General features: G+C 44.9%; 1 protein-coding gene across 1 annotated transcript in view; it reads left to right on the top strand.

Annotated features, from left to right (window-relative positions):
• LOC135396579 (N-terminal kinase-like protein) overlaps window positions 1–16,072 on the top strand; it is an 89,519-nt gene extending 73,447 nt beyond the window's left edge. Inside the window, exons 17-18 of the mRNA XM_064627622.1 lie at window positions 2,207–2,333; window positions 15,849–16,072. Coding sequence (XP_064483692.1) covers window positions 2,207–2,333; window positions 15,849–15,994 — 273 coding nt within the window. The 3' untranslated portion in view covers window positions 15,995–16,072. The remainder of the gene's footprint in view (window positions 1–2,206; window positions 2,334–15,848) is intronic.
• Window positions 16,073–16,286: the final 214 nt, after the last annotated feature.

Genomic DNA, 16,286 nt, shown 5'->3' with positions numbered 1-16,286 from the left:
CTGTGACCAGTCAAAACAGTTCTTTGTAGGAATTAAAGTCTCTCGTCATAGATGCTGTGAAGGTCTTGTCTAGCACGGCAGCCTCTCGCCACATTTCCAACTGGGATGGCATTTCTGCAGTGCCTGAGAGGTTCCTGCTGGTGGTTTCTTTCCACTTGTTCAGGATGTGATTGCAAAATGTATGGCAAGTTGCCTTGACAGTGATTTCCACATCCTTCGGCAACATTCCCAGCACGCCTTGTCACTGGTGCCAATGTTGGCTTTAATGCCAGCGAGGACTTCCTGAAGTGTTACACTTGCAAGGTGGTTGTACAGTACTGTGGGAGTAAAACCTCTCCACTCTCTAGCTCTCGTTGAATTTTTGTTACAGGTTCGAGCACTTCAAGAACTAGAACACCTGCTCCATATAGCTCCTGCTTTTTGCCAGTCAACAGGCTTCTCAGTTTCTCCACCTTTGCGTTGCCACCCCTGTGTGCTTCCACAAGCTCTGTGAGGCAGTTCCACATCTCAACTGTCACCTTCAGTGATCTGTAAGAGCTGTACCACCGCTGTAGTACAATTGCTGGTGGTTTTTTCATATCAGGGAGTGGGATGCCATTGGAGCTACGCAACACCTGGTACTCCTGGTAGAGTCAGTTGCTGTGCTTGAATAGGGTGCTGAACTTCAAGACAACCTGCTGAAGGTCCGTGACGCATTCTGAAGCGATCGCATTTCCGACGGCAACGTGTATCAAGTGAGGCACATCTTTTATGTGCAGAATCTTTACCGCTTCCCCGTTGTTCACATCTTTCACCATCTTTTGCATGTGCTGCGCAAAATCACTTGAAATAGCTATCACGTCTGTCCACGACTTGCCTAGGGATGTCAACACTTCGCGAAGCACATTTGCGACGGTATATGCATTACATAGCTTCAGTTGCTGTACGTCTACGAGGTAGACGACCTTTTGCTGTTTCTGGTGGCTGTAGAAACAGATTAGCGTATTCACCGTCGGGTGTCCCATTATATCGGGTGACTCGTCGATGATAAAACTAAATTTGCAGTCCTTGACGTCATCTCGAATGTCTTCCAGGTGCTTAATCAACACCTCCGGCAGTTATTTACGATGGAGCTGGTGGCTTGCGGGCATAGTTCTTCCAGCAGGGCAGTATTTCCGGACAAATTCGCCGAGTGGTCTGTCAGCGTGTTCAAGGCTGATTCCGCTTTTCGCTATCGCGAGCATGAACTCGTGGATGGCTCCTTCTGAACTTTCCTCCCTGTCCAGCTGGCGGTAGCAGACATCAAACAGTGTCTGCTCTCCATCAACTTTCCTTTTGAGCGTGTCATGTCTTGCGGATTCGAGGTGTTCCCTATCCTATCGTAAGGCTTCTTTGACGGATCTGATGGAAGCACTAGGTGGCAGAAACGGCACCTGAGCACATCTTCGCTGTCACCTTTCTTGACGATCTCGAAGTCCTCATACTGCGCTGTCCAGCCTTCAGGACTCTTCCTTTTCTGGCCCATGACAAGGTCGATACAGCCAAAGCCAAGACCACAAAGAATAAAATGGTGCAGAGAAACGAAACTGAGCCCTACCGAACGTGCGTATCTCCTCCGTGCAATAAAACAAAATTATAAACAAAACAGAGCCCACGATGCACATGCGGAACGAATAATTTTTTGGTGCCGAGTCGGCGCTAGCTTCTGCCAATGTTTCCAAGGACAGCTGCACGATGGCAGGTCCTGACTGGTAGTTTTCGGGTTAAAGCCAATTGCCTAGTGGGTCATGGGGGGGGGGGGGGGTAAATTCGGGCGATATCGGGTTTTACCCGAAAAAGTCCGACTCTTGGTGAATAAGTGGTAACTCATACTGCCTATCTGCACCACATCAATGGTGAGGAAAAATGTCCTTGTTGCAGTTTAACCAGAAAAATAACCTGAATAAAAGTATTGCAGCCAATTTCACCATGTTTTCTTGTTCACAAAATAGCACCCGATTTTCAAGAGAAATAAAACCCTAAAACATTCGGATGTATGTATGCTGTATGTGTGCACTGCACTAAACAGGGTTGCCTTAAGTCATTATGTTGTATTTATATGATTCAATATTTGAAGTCAAATATTTGCAATATTTGTAGTCGATTCATGTTTGACATTTTTGACTTTCGCGCAGCCCTAATTTGTACATACTTTGTCTCATACCATATTCTCTTTCGTCCTTAATAGGATGAATGCTCACCAACAGACGTGCCTTCTGCATCTAAAGTTGCTCCTGAAATGGACTCTGGTAATGGGGACCAGAAGACGTCGTGGGAGTGCGATGCTGACTGGGACAAATGGGGATCTGGAAGTGGTAAGAAAGTCTATGCATTATGTGTTTGTGTTCAGCTGTGCCTGGACTCCCTTAGCTAACTGTTTCCCGGTTTCTGTGAAAGCATGTGCCCCTAGAGCTCTCCACATCATTATTTTCCTTTTGCCTCCAGTCTTAGCCAACATTAGGGTCTCCTTCAATCAGTCATTTCACGTCTTCTCATTTTGTAGCCTTTTGGCCAGATAATGAGCCATTAATTCCTCATTAATGTTCTTTGTCTGGAAACCACCTTTTATGTGTTGAGTGTTTTTCCTGATGGGAGCTTCAGGTGCCTCTTGTGCTGTTGCCCGTATCTTGCTTGCGGCTGGTCTGGATGGTCCAGTGTTCTCATGAGTTGCTGTCCTTCTGGAGTAGACACTGTGTGAGTGATGGTGCCAATAATGGGCAGACAACGACAGCTGGAGACCATGTCTTGGTTTTTGTGTTGCACATAGTAATGGTCAGACCATTTTTAGGCCAGGCAGTTTCCTGACACCCAGTCATCGTGTGCATTTTGTTGCTTTCAAATGTCCTGGACCCTTTCAGTTACTGTTTTTGGAGTGATGATAGCAGGCTGGTAGTACTCTCTGAATGCCTCTTGTCTGCTTGAGAGATCACAGGCTTAGTACTGGAGTTTTAAGGGCAGCATCTCTGGGGGAGGTATTCCTCCATTCCAGAAGTGCATAATAGAATTTTCTTTTGTGGAGCGTTTTCCTAGAAGTTGTTTCACTTGCTGTGCTGGTATGGAATATTGGGCACCCCACGATGTTACTCTTCTTAATTAAGCTGTGCTAACAGCAAAATTTCCATTGCAAATTGAATCAGAATAATTGCCCTGTCTACCATCATTCTCTTCACTGTATAGAGAAGGTACGATTGGCACTCGATAGTGATGTGGCAACTTGTACAAAGTCCGACCAGCATGGCAGCATGCTAAAGCCCATACACGCTTGCTAGATGATCGAGACTTACAAGGAACTGGAATCGCGGGACGCCGACAACCGCGCAAGATTCGTGAAGGCTGTACTATTGTCTCCCTCTGCTGCGGAGAAGAACTCAACACTTTGTGAGGCAATACAGTGTAATAGCGTAAGAAACCCCGTGTACATAAGTTGCCTCAGCGTCCTGTGCCAAATTTCTGAAATATTTCGTTCGCGTACTTTTGTGTCATTGGGTCGAATATTTCCTGAACTTCAAATTCGCGAAGAAAAGAGCGCTCGCGAATTTCGCGAAAATTACTACTTATACAGTAATCAGAAAAGACCCAATTCGAATAATTTCGAATACCTCATGGTGAAATATTTTGTGGTGGTGTTCTCATTCGATGATGTTCTTCTCCAATCTTGTGAGCCTTTTCATGCAGCATAACATATCGTGAGAGAAGGGTACCTCTGTGTTGTGTATGGTAGGCTGCATTAGTGGGATAAACTGCATTGAGAATTAGTCAACATGGTCCATGCAGCCTGCTTTGTGTGCATCTCCTCATTTCTATGTTTGCATTGTGAACTTCCTGTACTTCTTTCAAAACTGCACATATTTCCATCTGATACTGAACATAACTCTGAAAGTTGGGAGTACATTTACTGGGACATGCAGTGCCCAGAGTACAGTGTTGACCATGAGGTCACAGAGGTTGTAGACTTTTGTGAAAGAATACCGTAAGCAGTGTAAAGCGGGCTTTACCTAACGCTTGAGTGTAATCATGTAAAGCGGACTTGCAGAATGGAGCCCAAAAAACAACAGCGATAACATGAAGTGGGTTTCACCTAACTCTTAGATGCAATGAGGCGAAGCCCACTTGCAGAATGGCGATAGCGATACCTCGCTTGAGTATCATTCGAAAAATTCTCAAATATTTTGAATACTGAAAATAGGTTGCGAATAGTGATGTCACGCACTTTTTGCGAAGCCGCGGTTCGACTGCGAACCTGGTGGTTCGCAAGGTTCGACGAACCTTCGAATTTCTTGTCAGTTTCACAAAGGTTCGCAAAAGTTCGCAGCTGAATTTAGCTGATTTTTTAGCTGCTTTTTAACTTTGAGCGAAACGGACGAAAAGTAAAATATCAAGCAATAATGAACGGTCATGTGCGCCCTCCTGTGCGAGGTACATATTTCTGCCCACATGAGCAAGGCTGCGATCGACTGGTGGTATAGTTGCATTTATTTATGCTATGAACTTCAACACAGAAAGTAGAAAACTGTTTCCTTTGCCAATAAAATAGATATTTCTCATATTGCTGTTATTCAAGAAGACTCAGAAGAGGGTGGTATAATTGCCAGCTGGCTATAAAACTTCGTGGTGCCTTGGATGAGAGGTAAGCGACGAAAGTCCGCCCCAGACTGGAGCCCACTAGTGTTCTGGCTTCGTGGTAAACGTAGTTTGTATATTTAAGATTTAACTGCTAACAGTTTTGCGTCGTTGTCCTTGCGTGCTTTGTTTTTCTTACCGACTGTCTGTTTACTCTGCGACGATGTATGTAGGAATGCTAGGTGGTGCCGTGGTAGGCGCAGGTATAAGTTTCTGTTGCTAGAAAAGTACAAATCGAAGGAAAGCTACCGTATTCCCCCGCATGAACCGGCATGCCGGGAAAGAGCGGGGGAGGCCAGCATGCCGCTAAACCCCGTATTATGCTGCATGCCGGAAAATCCGGGACATCTTTTTTCGTGGCAAAGAGCATGTAAAAACCCAGACTACCTTCCATTTTGGGATCAAACCGGACAAAATAGCGTTCGAATAATATAATAACGTCAAGCAAGGGCACACGCACAAAAGGGATTAGCCAGAGTGGAAGCTGCCTGTGACTAATACAGGCACACACTCCTTTCCCATGAGGTCATCAGGGTGACCTAAAAGAATGGGGAGATCAGTTTATCCCTGAACGGCGCTGGGAAGCACTGTAGCAGTTCGGTAGTGTCCTCGTCAAATTTGACGGAGATGGACGCAGCAGACACCTCTGGCGTTGGTCAACGGGACATGGAAGAGCCAGGAAACAACGGGGCGGCACGAGAACGGCACCGTGGCCGTTCCCGCAGCCGCAGTTATTCCATTGCCTTTAAGTTGGACGTCCTCAAGACACTAGAAGAGCTCAACGGGAATATCAGTGCTACGGCAAGGGCCCATGGAATTCCTCGTCAGTGCATCCAGGACTGGATGAAAAGCAAGGACCAACTTCGCTCATGCGCCTCACTTAGTGACATCTGCATTCGAAAGCGAAGAAACGTTCCTTCAAGTGAGGAAAGGAAGAAGAAACGGGCCAAGTTTCCTGATATGGAGCAGGAACTTTCAGCATGGATAACACTCCAACGTAAGAACGGCTTTCCGGTTTCTACTTGCACAATAAAGGCCCGCGCCCAAGAAATACTCGAGAACGGCGATGGTCAGTCCCAGGACTTCCAAGCATCAAACGGGTGGCTGGACCGCTTCTTGACCCGATACGACGTTGTGTGCAGGACGGTCACAAGCGTAGGCCAGAAAGTTCCGGAAAACGCAAGTCTGTTGTGCCGCAGCTTTTTTGACTTCAACAACAGTGTTGTTGGTGGTTTACCACCATCGTGCATAGGGAACATGGACGAGACTCCTCTTTGGTTCGATCTGCCACAGAACAGGACATTCGATTTCAAGGGAGTCAAGCAAGTGAGATGTAAAACTACCGGAAAAGAGAAGCTGAGATACACCGTTGTCCTGAGTGCGATGGCAGACGGAACGAAGCTAAAGCCTATGATAATTTTTAAAGGGCTCAAGAATGTCCCAAAATGTGAGTTCCCAAAGGAAGTTGTGGTGACTGTTGCTATGAAGGGCAGCATGACAGCAGAACTTATGAACACTTACAAACAGAAAGTTTGGGGTGCACGTCCGGGAGCCTTTTTTAAGCACAAGACTGTTCTCGTGATGGATAGTGCGCCAGCACATCTGAAGAATACCACAAAGACAAGCTTCAAACAGCACTACAATACGTCACTGTCAGTCATTCCAGGAGGCCTGACACCTCTTCTCCAGCCGGCGGACGTCGTGTGGAACAAGCCGTTCAAGGCGGCCATGAGAAAGCGTTGGGAAGATTGGCTGCGCAATGGGGCTGCGGAGTTCACGAAAACTGGGAAGCGACGAAGCGCTTCCTACCTGACCGTCGCGCAATGGGTAACGGAAGCATGGGATACGGTATCCCACGATCTCATCAAGCAATCTTTTGTGCAATGTGGATTCGTTGGAAGCCAAGACCAGGACGTGCTTCACAGCTCCTTGCGGGAATTGATGTGTACAGGTATGCCATCTCTTCAAACAGACGACCCATCCGGTCTCACGGACACAGACAGCGGCACGGAAGGCGATGACGACTGAGTGCCACGTTCTTGAACACAGTCAAAGATGAAATAAATATTAGTCGTTACCAGTACGAACGACTCCATTTTTCTTTTTCTTTTCTTTTTTTTTTGTTCCCCGAATTTTGCGGCATGCCGAAAAATACCAAATTTGGGAGCGGCAGAATCTGGACTTCCCCGTATTACCCGGCATGCCGGTTAATGCGGGGGAATACGGTAACTGATTCATCATACATATCGTACAGGAGGACATATTGTCTGATGTGATTAAGCCTAATTAAGCCTTGAGTGGCGTACATTGGACTGTTTACGTTTCCAGGCAGGTCACGCCACCGCATGTGCAGTGAAGTCGAACTTTTGCAAACTTTCGCGAATTTTTCTGAGAAAAGTTCGAAAGTTTCGAAGTTTTGCGAACTCGAACTTTGCCAGGTTCGTGACATCACTAGTTGCGAATAGCATCAGGTACTCGATTCGTATTCAAAATTATGAATATTCGCACAGCTCTACTTCTTAAAACTATATGATACGCAGGTTGAGAAAATATTTTTCTTACAGAATGCAATATAGTTTCTATCATAAAATGATCTTCATCGGGCTCTTGGTCATGGGTCCAGCACAGACTACGTATTCATTAATCTATCTAAGGCATTTGTCAGGGTCACTCACACCCTTCAGAAGTTAAAGGAGAAAGGAACTGATATCTAGCATGGCTTGAAATCATGTTGCAATCATAACTCATTCGATCACGAGATACCATGTGCAATATGTTCGCTGTGCAGTGTACTGCTATAGCACAATCAAATTTACACACACACCTGGAGAAAGCAGCTGTTGGCCCAGCCTGATCAGCTCACGTGACGTAAGTAGAGCCTCAAGTTTTCGGGAAATATTTTTCTAAATTCAGGGGTAAAAATTGGGAAAACAAACATGTGCTCTAAATTCGTGCAAATTCGGGTGAAAGAAACTTCCAGTGTGCGAAACTCAGGGAGGAGTCGGGCTCAGTTACTCAAACTAGCTGTACTGGTTTGGTACAAATGGTGATGTAACTGCATTTGCTGCGAAACATGTTAGCGTGCATTCCTACAGACGTCTCGGTGAGGGCAATTTGCCCAGTAAAAATCGGGTTTCATCCTAAAGAATTCACCTTCAATTCGGGGTGCAAATTTGGGGAGAATCGGGTTAAACCCTAAAACTTCAGGCGCTAGATGTAAGGCACTGAAAATTATAATAGTAATAGTACAATCAAACTCCTTTATAATGAAACTCAGGAGATCATGAAAAAAAAACTTGTTGTAAATGTAAATTCATTAAAGAGGATGTCTGTCATAAGGCAACAGTTAAACATCGCAGTCTATGTAAAAAGTAACTCCACCAGTTCACAGCCCTGGTAGTAGTGCTACAAGACTGCTTGGTTTCTCTAAACCATGAAATTTTGAAGTGACTGCAACTTATGATTACTATCTGGCCCTCATATAGTTCACTGACCGCTCATTTGCCAAAAACAGAAAGAAAGACACATATTTACAACTAATTCACATGTCATGGGCAGCACCGGCGGTCACGCCGCGTATGTTAACCATTGTGCTTACTGACTCTGGCAAATGGTGGTGCCAGCAGCGTGCCACATAGTTTCGGTTTCGATATGCACCAGCATTGTAACGAGAACGTAAAAAGGCTTAACGGGGGCAAGTATGAACACATTTATTTCGGTGTGAAAAAGTCTGTGAGCTTTTCTTGGGCCAATGATTTTATCGCATTTGCGAACAGAACATTGTGCCATTGTCCAGGTTCTTGAACTGTGTGTCTGGCACGTCGGTGCAGGAAGAAAGAAAACGATGAATTGTATCAATCATCTGCACGACTTCCACTGCAGTCACTTTTGGCACATGAAGTCCTTCTTCCTCTTCGTCACTTTTTTCGTCATTCCTTTCGCTCCTGTTCTTTTGTTTTTACATTTGCACTTTTGCACAAATGTCCACATCCATGAGTTCCGGTTGTACGGCAACTCCGTCATCCACACACACATAGTTTGCAGGGATGACCGCTCCTGGAATATCAAAGCAGTCTGCATACTCTCCTCCCACACCTTCGGTAGAGATTCAGTCCCTTCGCAGTTGTCTTGCACAAGCTCTGCCTGAATGAACCCGGCCTTTCGCCAACAGTTCGGAATCATCTCGTGCTGCACATTCCACAGCACTTACATTGACATCTCAATGGCATGACAAATGTCAATTTTCATTGGCCTTGGAGCTTTCACTTGTACGTTAATGAGAATTTGCTCGAGCAAGTGCCTCCTGTAGTGACACTTGACCGTACGAATTATTCCTTGATCAAGGGGCTGAAGTAGTGTTGTGCCGTTGGGTGGGAGAAGCACCACTTGCACGTGGCTTATCTTTGGAGACTTCGAGTGGGCCGAGCAATTCGAGATATACGAAATGAAGCGCCCTCTCTTGCCCGTCAGCGAAAATGCACTCGCGCCATTTTCGTCAGGGCAGTGCTTGGAAAACATGGTACTGCTATTCAGTGTATGCGGTTTGCGTTGCCCATGAGTAAGTTTGATTGAATAGTGGCAGTTGAATGTTTTGTCCTTCTATGTGCAAGTGCCTCATCTACCACTATGTTAGAAAAAGTTTGTTGTGTAGCAAGGCAACAGCCGGCAGCCTTGTATGAACGACACTGCAAGCTTTCTGTTCTGCTTAGTAAAGAATCTTCTGAATACCACAACTTTTTACCGTGAAGAGGGCTGTGTATATCGAAACTCTGAAGAGAGAGCGCAACAACTTTATTTAATGATGATCAAGGTGCCACCGCATTGCTGCGTCAAGCTGTGCTAGCAGAGAGGAATAAAACAACAAAAAGGTGCATATTCATGAATCGCTGTAACTGAACACTAGGAAGCGCCTGAAATAGTATTCTGTAGTTGAAGCTACTATCGGACCAGCCTAAAGCTTATCGAGTAAAGTTTAACATTCTCGATTATTCAGAATATCTGCCACTTTAGAATCGGACATTTGCCGCTCATTCATGCACCACTGATGCATAACCTGAGAGACAGACCTAATGTGCTATCAGTGTTCCTCATTTGACTCCCTTGTAAAGTCACTGAACTTATGGCGAATTATGTCACAACTGTCAGGTAAATTGCCAGGTGTGATAGATTGGAATATTGCTTTGCATATATACCTAGTGTGCTCTCATGACGTACATCCTACTCCAAATAAACATATGCACAATAATTCGCGGTCTCTACATGTGTTCTCTACTGTGTTCTGGCCTCAGAACATCAATTTCCATTGTGTTCTGCATGTGATATTTGACCACGCATATTCCACATACGTTACACACATGCACGCATCTCAGAAAACTATTTTTCGTGCACAAGGGAAAGTAAAAGAAGAAATTAGTCGACCCACTATATAAGCCAAAACATGAGAATAGGATATCATCTATGAATATTTTTAAAATCTTACTTTTTGTTTGTTTGTGTGTTTGTGTGTGTTTGTGTGTGTGTGTGTGTGATCTACATCTTAGTTGAACTACATAGAACAAAACCAGGCTTATTCCTGGTTAGGAACCATAGCATTTATGTTGATCAAATATTTATTTATTAAATAAAATCAATCAATAAATGGTGGTCATGAAGTCACATGCTCGGCAAACGGGTGAAGTCGTGGCTTAAGGAGAACAAGCAACAATGATTCAACCAGATACCTTCCAACATCTAAATGTGAAACCTAGTACTAAATGGTGTTATTATGTGTCACAACTACCAAGTGCAGCAGCACTACAGTTGTGGCGTAGTTCCAAGGATCTCAAGACATTAAGGAACAGGTGGCAACAGTGTGGCAAATGGTATCTAAATCTCCTGTACCAAAATATTCCCCAAGGAGAAGAAATCAAATTGCCCCCTACTGTGACGCAGTAAAATGCAAAGATTTATATGACTAGGGTCTCATTTAATCTTATCATCGCAACAGCAGCTAAAACTAAAAAGTGAAGTATTGAACAAAACAAAGTAAATACAAATGCCGAACGTCAATGATAAATGCCGTGTGAGATCTTGCTGAAAATGGAATCGACCGCAAAACTGTAGGGCTATTTCTGCTGTTGAGACTAGCGTTCTTAACAGTTTGTCATTCGTACATTACGAAATGCTCGATATTCCACCGAGGAATCGTGGTTTAAAACTTTCCGCCGTGGATTCGTTTTTAGCGGAACCCCCTCTAGTCGCGCTACAGCTCGTCAGAGATCTGCCCCAGCCTAGGCGGTCGGGAGCGGCGCGCTCGACAGATGGCGCTATTTCACATACCTCCTATTGTGTATGACGAGACCAATGCTCCTGTTTCCGTCTCATTCTTCGGTCCGATCAGGCCAACCATTCCGCGAAAATTGCCGCTGTCATCCACGCTTTCATGTTCCAGTAGAAGTCCACTGGAAGGCTGCACACGTTTTTAAAAGCGTGTGGTTTCTGTGACCTCGCTATGATAAGGAGCTTCAGCTTTGTCGTCCCGGTCATATTGCAGCAAAATAAGACAGTGATTCTTTCCGTGGACCTTTTGCCACCTTTGCACTTGTCGCCCTTCACGGTCAGTGTACGCTCCGGTAACAGGTTGTCGAAAAGTGCGGTTTTGTCCGTGTTAAAGATGTCATCTGCATCATATTGTGACAGTAGCTCCACCAGTACTTTCTCTCGCCATCCTTGTACGATGTTCATAGGAGTTGACTTCTCCTCTCCAGTCACATTTTTGCACACAACGTCATACAGAGAACAGAAGGCACGAAGACAGCCTTGCGTAGCCTTGAACTTTTCATAGACATTGTATATAATGGTGAAGTCTCTTGCCTTTGCACACAACATGCCTGACACTGGAATATCTTGAGATCTCACCTCCAGAGCCATTTGTGTGTCATCGAAGTTGGCACCTCGGATCCTTTTGCGTGCTGGCGAACCCTGGTTTCTCTGGTACTCTTTCGCCAGCTTGCTATGATCCTTCAGAAAATGGCAAGTGCCGACGGACTAATTCCGAAGTCTTTCGCGCTTTTTGCACCCACAGTCGACAGCCTGCAGGACAGCAGTCTTCTCCTTCAGCGTGAACTGCTTTCGCTTGGCAGTTGCTGGTTGCACCTGACATTGCGGTACCGCATTACGCCTATAACTGTCAGTTACACGTGGTTCGATGTCTTCTTATACGTACTGGCCATACATGATGTCATGCTTATTTTGGCAGCAGTGGTCAAGAGTGGAATTTTACCAGTTACTCTGTGATGAGGTCATTGTTACGGAGTGCGGTGACTCCGATTCGCTGTTTTCGGTTTGAACACGTGTGTACATAGAGGAGGCCACAAAAAATTTTCTGGGGCGATGTCAGGGGTGAAAAAGCTAACCCCCCTGCAGCGCAAGTGTGCAAGGTCTCCCATTGGCTGAATGGAGATGCCCGCGCTTTAGTTCATGAACTTATACCGCAAGCCGGTGTGTGCTCTGCTCAATGACGCTCGCGAGCCAACTGCCGTGCTCCAAAGGACTGACACCACGTGTGACGTAGGGGAGAGCGGGTTGCTCCTCCGTGCGCTCTTCTCAACCAAGAAAGAACTGATGTTGTGAGGCTGGAACAACATAGAAGGGACAAATACATACAAAGCCTCAATTTGCCTAAGAAATTAACGATGAAAGTCACTGAAAAGGTTAGCCAGCTGTAGGACTCGAACCCACATCTTCTGGATTGCCGGTCCAGGGCTCTACCAATTGAGCTAAGCTAACACGCCTTCTCAGCGACTTCCAGGGTGCGTCATCTGAAGGGACAAACCAGCCACTCTCTCTCACTCATCCTCCTTTCACTCTTACATTTTTGCTCACTCACACACACATTCATACGACGGGATCGACGCAGGCGGCAACTGATGAACATGAAAGAACTGATGTTCTGAGGCTGGAACAACATAGAAGGGACAAATACATACAAAGCCTCAATTTGCCTAAGAAATTAACGATGAAAGATGAAAGTCACTGAAAAGGTTAGCCAGCTGTAGGACTCGAACCCACATCTTCTGGATTGCCGGTCCAGGGCTCTACCAATTGAGCTAAGCTAACACGCCTTCTCAACCAATTTTCTCAGTAACTAAAGGGCGCAACTTCGTTGTACAAGTCCAAACGTGACGGAAAAGACCGGTATGTTCGTTGTAAAGAAATTCATTGTATATGGTCAAGAAGTGCATTGGTCCTATGGGAGTGTGACAGGACCGTGAAAAAAGTTCGTTGTAGCGTTTCGTCGTTAAAAAGGCGTTCATTATAAAGGAGTTTGACTGTAGTAACACTCTATTCACAAAGGCGTGAAAAGCCACAGAATGCAATTTGACATCTCCTATACAGCTGTGCCACAGTGAAAAGAAGAGATTGTACAATACAGGAGCAAATGTAACTCTCATTAAGAAAATAATAAAACGAAGAACACAATACAGTCAAACCTCCATACAGTGAACTCTCCATATTGGGAAGTTGTCGATGCAACGAAATTTTCTGGTGCCCACATTTTACGTTGATTGAGTTACAATGGGATCTCACTAAATGGTAATCTCTTAAATGGAATTACTGCTTTAATGAAACAACATCCGCGAGGTTGTTTGGATTCGTATTTATGCAATGCAAAAATTTTCCCGTTTAACGGAACGAAAATTTGTACACAACTGGGTAAACGTAACAGAAAATGTTGCTGACAGAACATTTAAAAGCATCATCGCTACACGCATCGCAGGTTGAGGTTCTGTTTAAGGAGATTCCACCGTACATGTATAAGAGCGATCCCTATAGTGAAGTTGTTTTCTCTGAGCTCTCCCTGCTACAGTGTTTTTCGTGCGAATGACCCGGGCGCGAAAACATGGAAACGTGCTACCGCAGTCGGCGTGGGCGAGACCCCGCCGTGGGCGGTGTCATGACCCCACAAGCACCAGTCGGACGGAGCTTGAAGGAAAGGAAGCAGCTGAGCACTCTCTTTTGCTCTTTCTTTCCCGCTTCTCCCCCATTCTTTCTTCTTCGAGACGCTATGGCGCCGGGTCGTACTGGCCACGTGCGGAGAAACTAACTGAAACAGACACAATTGGCGGTCTGCAAGGGGTGCAACTGATGATAACAGTGACTTCGCTGAAGAAGTGTGTGCCGTGCCAACGGTTCGCAATGTGCTCGACGTAATTGATGTTCTCCATTGATATGCGGGAGCCAACAAAATCCAGGAACCAGCTTTAGAGGCCCTCTCCGCATATGAAATATCGTGCCCACATTCCCCACTGTCCAGACAAAGCTCACCGACTTTTTGGGGAACGAATAAAAATTCTGTGCAATGTTAGGTGTTTTCTGGTCTTGTACCTGGGCATTGGGCAGATGAGCGGAACGGTAACCCTTGGTTTCTTGCTGACGATTTAGACATAGCGAAGTTCTCCCTAGATCGAAGTTTTGCAATGTGTTTACTGGCTTTGTTATATGGCGGTTTGACTGCAGTACAGGTAGTTAAGTGCGGCAGTCCCAGAATTCACAGACCAGCACCACTGCCACAAGCAGTGCCCCTGGCGATGTAACTCCCCAGTCATCATGATCAAATAAAGTTGCTGCTGTTTGAGAGAGCCAGTACCTGTATTGTGCTTCAATTGCATGATGGCAGTTGAAGAAAAAGGCACCAGCAGCCTGCCTCATCCACTACAACGTTATTGTGCTTCTTTCAAATCCAGTCGTAGACTGTGCGAATCTCTTCTGCACGCCTGGCAGCATTCCTCAGTCTGTGCAAGTTGACAAATAACCTTCTCTGTAGTGCAAATGCCTCTACAACAAAAGATTCAATTGCCAAAAATAATGGTAACATCACTTCTGCTACAAACAATGTCAACATTGAGATCTTGAGTTAAATTGAGGAGTTGGGGCACACGGAATTCGAACATCTGTTTGCCATAATTGGATTGGAGCCAGGGAATAGCCCACCTGCTGTCAAGATGAAACAGACAACAAATGCGTTGAGCTTGAAATAATGCTGAAGTAATGCTGAAGTAATGCAGAAATAATGACAAAAATACTTCGTTATTTGTTTTGACTGCCGTTTGAAAAAAAAAGAAAACGAAACTTCGACATAGTGATTTTGTTAGTAACTAATCGGTTTCGGGTTACATATTTCTTGCGTGAGGCAGTGCGCCATTGCGCTCTTTGGATCAGATCCGGCTGTCAATTTCGTGTTCATCCACCTGGTTGGCACACGGGGGTAAAGGATGATATGAAACAGCCGCAAGACCGCAAGAGACGCTTTGGCACAGGGCTCGCGGTGCATTCGTCATCATTCATGATAAGAGCACACTGTCTCACCTATGGAACAACAGAACCGCAAGTGCTGTTTACCAGTCGCGTTGAGAAGCGATACCAATGCACCACCTGCGGCTGTTCCGAATCTTCCGTTGCCCCCATGCACGAACCAGGCGGATGAATACGAAATTGACAGCCGGATAACTGATCCAAAGAGCGCATTCGTGCGCTGCTCCGTGCAAAAAATATGTAGGCCAAAACCGATTAATTACTCGAAAAAAAACAACAACAAAAAAACAAACAAAAAGAAAACGTCAAGTGTCAATGCTTTTTTAAAATTTTTTCTTGAAATATTTTTGCTGAAGGTCCAGATATGTAAAACAGTGGTTCCGAAAGCATACGAAGTAAAATGTAAAAGTTAGGATGTTTACTTAATTAGTGAGCAAATGGACCGCTCACTACTCAGTTCAATGCCGATATCCCAAGGATCTTTTTTAAAAGGAGAGTTCTTCGATGGTGCCACCTGTTTACTAATTATTCAGCTGGGGGAACTTCGTGAAACACTCGGTATACATATGCACATAACCACATACATAAATTTTTTGGGGCTAATGGATTCACCCAACCAAAATGCAAATGCTTTTACTCTTTACCTATACTTAGCATAATTTCACTGAGGCTCGTTCGCATTTCTTCTTTTTTATTTTTTTTATTTTGAGAAAACATCCACCGGTATGCAGGCCCGCCAATGCCCAGAGGCTTGTGTCACTGAGCAGTAGCAGATGTTACAAAATAACATATGCAACGCATGCAGGGTCACCTAACAAAAAAATTTTTTTCAGTAATTTTGATGGCTTTTGCATTGTTTAAATATTATTTAGACTCCTGCTCAGTCACCAAGACTGGTGTCACTCGCTTTTTTCCAGGAAAAGGGGACACAAAGAGTGATGAGATGAAGCGAAAAAGGGAAGAAAGACGACAGCAGAGGCTGAAGGAGCAGCAAGAGCGTCGAGCAGCACGTCAAGGTGCAGGCCCTCTAAAGCTGGGTGTTCGCAAGGAATTTGTAGAGTAAGATTTTCTCCTACCACTGGTTGTGTAATAAAAAAATAATTGCAAATTTTATTAATAAAGTTTCTATTGATGTTTTAAATGTTTGCTGTATTAAGTTTACTTTTGAAGCTCCTTAATGGGGCATGGTAGGGTCTAAGATATGTGTTAGTCTTAATGGAATATTTAAGAAACAAGTGGATATAAAAACATGAAATTTTGCATGCCTTGTAAGGATGGCCTTGTGGTGGTTACCGTGGATTTTGGCTTGGGCAGCTCGCCCAGAACAGAAGTTAGGAGCGCCTAAAGTTTAAAGG

This window comes from Ornithodoros turicata, chromosome 6 (assembly GCF_037126465.1).
Source record: "Ornithodoros turicata isolate Travis chromosome 6, ASM3712646v1, whole genome shotgun sequence".
Classification (NCBI taxonomy): domain Eukaryota; kingdom Metazoa; phylum Arthropoda; class Arachnida; order Ixodida; family Argasidae; genus Ornithodoros; species Ornithodoros turicata.
This window is presented reverse-complemented; position numbering and strand designations above follow the sequence as displayed.